At 40.7% G+C, this 4,553-nt stretch overlaps 1 protein-coding gene across 1 annotated transcript; it reads right to left on the bottom strand.

The window, feature by feature from the left end:
- Window positions 1–210: 210 nt before the first annotated feature.
- Window positions 211–3,835, bottom strand: b3galt8 (beta-1,3-galactosyltransferase 8). The gene has a single exon (XM_030416000.1). It carries the CDS (start codon window positions 3,663–3,665, stop codon window positions 2,706–2,708), a length of 960 nt encoding a protein of 319 aa, XP_030271860.1. The 5' UTR covers window positions 3,666–3,835; the 3' UTR covers window positions 211–2,705.
- Window positions 3,836–4,553: the final 718 nt, after the last annotated feature.

The raw sequence follows: 4,553 nt of genomic DNA, 5'->3' as shown, positions 1-4,553 counted from the left end.
CAATACTGTCACCAACTGGTTGTCATGTGCAGATACAACACACATACATAGGCACACCGTCATCAGATACATACTGTACATACACAGGCACATTGTCATACTGTACATACACAGGCACATTGTCATACTGTACATACATAGGCACATTGTCATACTGTACATACACAGGCACATTGTCATACTGTACATACACAGGCACATTGTCATACTGTACATACACAGGCACATTGTCATTAGATACATACTGTACATACACAGGCACATTGTCATACTGTACATACACAGGCACATTGTCATACTGTACATACCGGTACATAGGCACATTGTCATACGATACATCCTGTATATACATGGGCACACTATGAATAAATAGGCACACTAATCCAACATATATGCTGCAGGTTATTCTGTACTGTCTTTATTATGTGAAGCTCTTTGTATCTCTTTTGCAATGTAGGGAGCTGATTTTTTATGTTGTATTATAAACACTATGTTTGCTGGCTCCATGTACTATACTGCACATGTGGACCGTAAACATATCAGGCACTTACTGACGAACGAGTACAATGGCGGTAAAACTGATGTATTTTCAAATAGTCTTTGGTGTAAACTGCATATTCTGAAAATACATGTTGCCATGTAGTCACCTATAGGGAGGATCTACAGTTATTAAAATGACATGACTTTTTCAGCACTCGGGATAAAGAAGTTAAAGCACTGTGACTGCCGCAGTAAATGTCTGGTCAGTCACTGACTCAGGGAGAGTCGCTTCCTCTCTGGTCAGGCTGAAATGCAAACTGCATGTGACAGAAGTCGCAACATACATACTTTTAAGGCTGCAGCTAAGAGTTATTTTAATTATCTATTAGAGCTGTTTGATCAGTTAACAACAGACGAATAATCTACCGTCCAATAATCTACAACTGTTATATTGATTAATGGCTTGAGTCCATTTTCAAGCATAAAGTGCCAAACACTCAGCTTCTTGTTGGCGATGATTTGCTGCATTTTTGCATCATATAGAAAAATATAATGCCATAGACTACACAGGTCAAACATCTCTGATGTTAATGATGTGACTGTAACCTGAACATCTTTGGGTTTTGGACTGTTGATCAGATGAAGCAAGCAAAGTGAAGACGTCACTTTGGACTCTGGTAAACTGTGATGGTAATCATTTACTTTTTTCAAACATTTTACAGACAAAATGATTAACAATTTTTGATCAACTGATTTGTCTATACAATTTTGGCAGTTGATTAAATATCCCATCACTTTTTCTATCCAACCAAAACCTAAAACACAAAGATATTCAATTCACAATGATATCAAAGAGCGAATTCTCATATTTGAAAACAGGTTTAGTTTTTAATCCTGTAAACAATTGAAAATTCAGCTGATTGAAGTTTTGTTAAATGTGTTAAATTCCCTGAAAAGGAACAGGAAACAAATCACCAATTCTTTTGATAACCTAATATTATTTAGTTTTCAGCTTCCAATTATGAGGATATCTTTGCTTTCTGGAGACCATAATCTGAATATTCTGGGGTTTGGAGTGTTAGTGAGATAAAACACTTCATGTCATGTCTACTTGTAAACACATGGAGAATGTCAGGCTGTGCGTATTGATGTATGTGTGGTTTATATGTTATTTTCAAAATATATCAATAAGGAAATAATATTAAATAGAGTCAACTGTCAAATTGTGATGGGCATTTCTCTGAAATGCATTATGTAATCAAGAAAATAATCCAAAATGAATTGCAGTCTTTTATGTTAAGCATCATTTAACGTGTCAATTGTTTCTCTAGACTAATCATTTAGTCTATTTAAATGAGTGATTCATGTCTATAATTTCCCAGAGCCTGATCATGGTTGTTTATAAACTGAATGTTTCATCGAACCAACTGTCCAAACCTCAAACATATTAAGTTTATGATTAAATTAAAGTTACATTCTCACATCTTAGAAGCTGGTACTGACATGTTTCCTGCATTATTGCCTGAGTCTGACTTGGTTCCCAACCTTTAGGCTTGTGACCCTAAAAATAAGAGTGTGCCTTCTCACATGTGACAGGTCGCATATGTCTGGGATTTGTAAGCTGTTTTAACCTGCAGTCAGCCTCCTGTCGACACGTGCTTTTGACTTTTGCCCACAGGTGATAAGGCAGTTATGGGCATTTATAGGTGTACACCTTTATACGTAAAGAGTAATGTAACCTTTGCTGATTGATTCATTTGAATGTCTTTAGTTATCCCGAGAGGAAAATTTGAGAAATCAGAGAAAGGGAAATCTTACCGGTGTATCAGAAATGTGTTGAATAAGCAAAATGGGATTCAGCCATTGTTTATTTTAGTAACACCACCTGTGCTTTTCTTATCATTACATGTCAAAATGTCTATTTCCTGCCTCATTAGCTCAGTAGGTGGTCTGGACCAGTTAGGAGCCAGTGCCTTAAAGGACTGATTGATTATCAAAACTGTTGTCAATTATTTTTTTGCTGTTTGACAAATTGATTAATTGAGTTAACATTTCCTGATGATTAACAGATAATATTTTCTACAACTAAAACCCACATCACCAACCCCTTTAACCTGAACACCCCCACGGCTGGGTGTCACATGGCTTTCTTTCCTTCAAAGCAGATTGTTTATTTCATTATGTGAAACTTTGTTTCAAGGTCTCATGCTAAGTAATGTTTGCTGTCAGCAGCTCCTATGGCCTTTAGAGAAGTCTTGCCAATTGTGCAACAGCTCTGATGGATTAAAGCCGTTAACAATGACCAGTTTGGCAAAAGTGCACCTGTCGTACTTCAGCTTTCTGATCTCAAACAGGTTCCTGAGAGTCAGCAGGCTGCGGGAGTACACTGGCTCCACACCCAGCACACGCAGACACAGCCCTATGTAGACATCCTCCAGGGGGATCATCTGGACAAACCTGGATGCCCAGGAGATCCTGGAGGCCAGGTCTGCAGAAAAGACATAGCCAGCTCCAGACACATACCAAGGGAAGCTCTCCTCGGGATACAACTCCTCTGACACGTGCCACTTGCTGTTAGCGTCCCTCCTCGGTCTGCCATCAGCTATCACAGACCCTGTGATGAAGCCCTGCCTGGGGGAGCTCCTCAGACGTCTGATGAGGTAGAAGACATTCACAAAGATGTCAGCGTCCACCTTCATGGCGTAGGAGGCATTTGGACAGTGGACTGCCAGCCAGTTCATCATCATCATGGTCTTGATAGTCAGGTTCTTGTAACTGTCCTGGAAGTTCATCTGGATGATGTCTGCATGTTTCCTACTCTCCTCCTCCAGCGTGTGCTGGATGCTGGACACCTGGCCCCCCTCAGGGAGCCCCACGTAGAACAGAGTGAGGCTGTCCTGACTTGGAGCACCCCACGTTTTCCTGACAGCCTCTCTTGCTGCTGCTTCCAGGGGAGCAACTGGGACCATAAAAACCAGGAAAGGGTTTCTGTCCTTGCATACTGCAGGCTGGTTGAGAATATACTGGTATGTCTCAGGGGATATGAGCCTGTACTCCTCGGCGGACAGGGGAATTGGCTTTGGTGGATGTTTTCCCAGTGATACTCTTAAAATCTGAGCAGACAGGAAAAACACAGCTGAAACCGAGAGTAACCTCACTAACCTCCACAAATAAGTTATCCTCATTGCCTCAGTGTCCTGTTCACTCTGTCGTCCCGGTCTAGCCCCGACATGAAACAGTAAAAACACGGAAGTCGCACAGCATTGCCGTCCCGAGGCCAGCGGCCACTCCCAGCAGGACGAACCAGGAAATGGATAGCTGCCAAAGACGGTGAGTGCTACGATACCCGACTGAGCCCGACCAAAGACAGGCAGGTCTGCTTCAAGAGACTGTCAGAGCCTCGTCGTGATTGGTGGACTATACACATTTATGACAAAAGGCGGGACTTCACGCAGCGTAATCATTAGGGTCCGGGCAGCTAAACGGCCAGGACACTATTGTATTCCTAGGAATTCTTTCTTTCTTTCTTTCTTTCTTTCTTTCGTTCTTTCTTTCTTTCTTTCTTTCTTCTTCTTTCTTCCGAGGAAGTCATACTTCCCAAGGGCGAAAACTCACCAAACTTTACAGAAATGTCCGGCCCCATGCCAGATTTACTTAATTCCAGGGACATGTCAATATTCCTCCTGGGGGGGGCACAATAAGCGTTAAAATTTTAAAAACTTACCTACAAAATCAACAGTACATGCTACAGTTTTGAAACTTTCACCAAACTGTAGCCCCAATACTGACGAAACTTTAGTCCACTTAAACTCATTACAAATTATGAAGTCCATCACTCAGTTTTTTTCAAAACCTGTAAAACTTATAAAACCTATCTCCCTCCACAATGTTTGCTCAATTGTCACCAAACATGCTAAAGAGCATCTTCAGACCGTCCTCGTTTCTCGGATTTTTGATTTCTCAAAAATTAAGCCTACAGTGCATCAAAATGTTTGACTGTAAACAGTACTGTAAACATATACTATCAAATTCTTGCCAAATATATTTTCAATCTTCCTGAAAAAAAAGAGAAT

Source organism: Sparus aurata, chromosome 5 (genome assembly GCF_900880675.1).
Source record: "Sparus aurata chromosome 5, fSpaAur1.1, whole genome shotgun sequence".
Taxonomy (NCBI): Eukaryota; Metazoa; Chordata; class Actinopteri; order Spariformes; family Sparidae; genus Sparus; species Sparus aurata.
Note: the sequence above shows the minus strand (reverse complement) of the source record. Positions and strands in the feature narration are given on the sequence as shown.

Excerpts from the sequence above, each read along its gene's own strand:
- b3galt8 (XM_030416000.1), bottom strand. The coding sequence starts at position 3,665 with ATGAGGATAACTTATTTGTGGAGGTTAGTGAGGTTACTCTCGGTTTCA.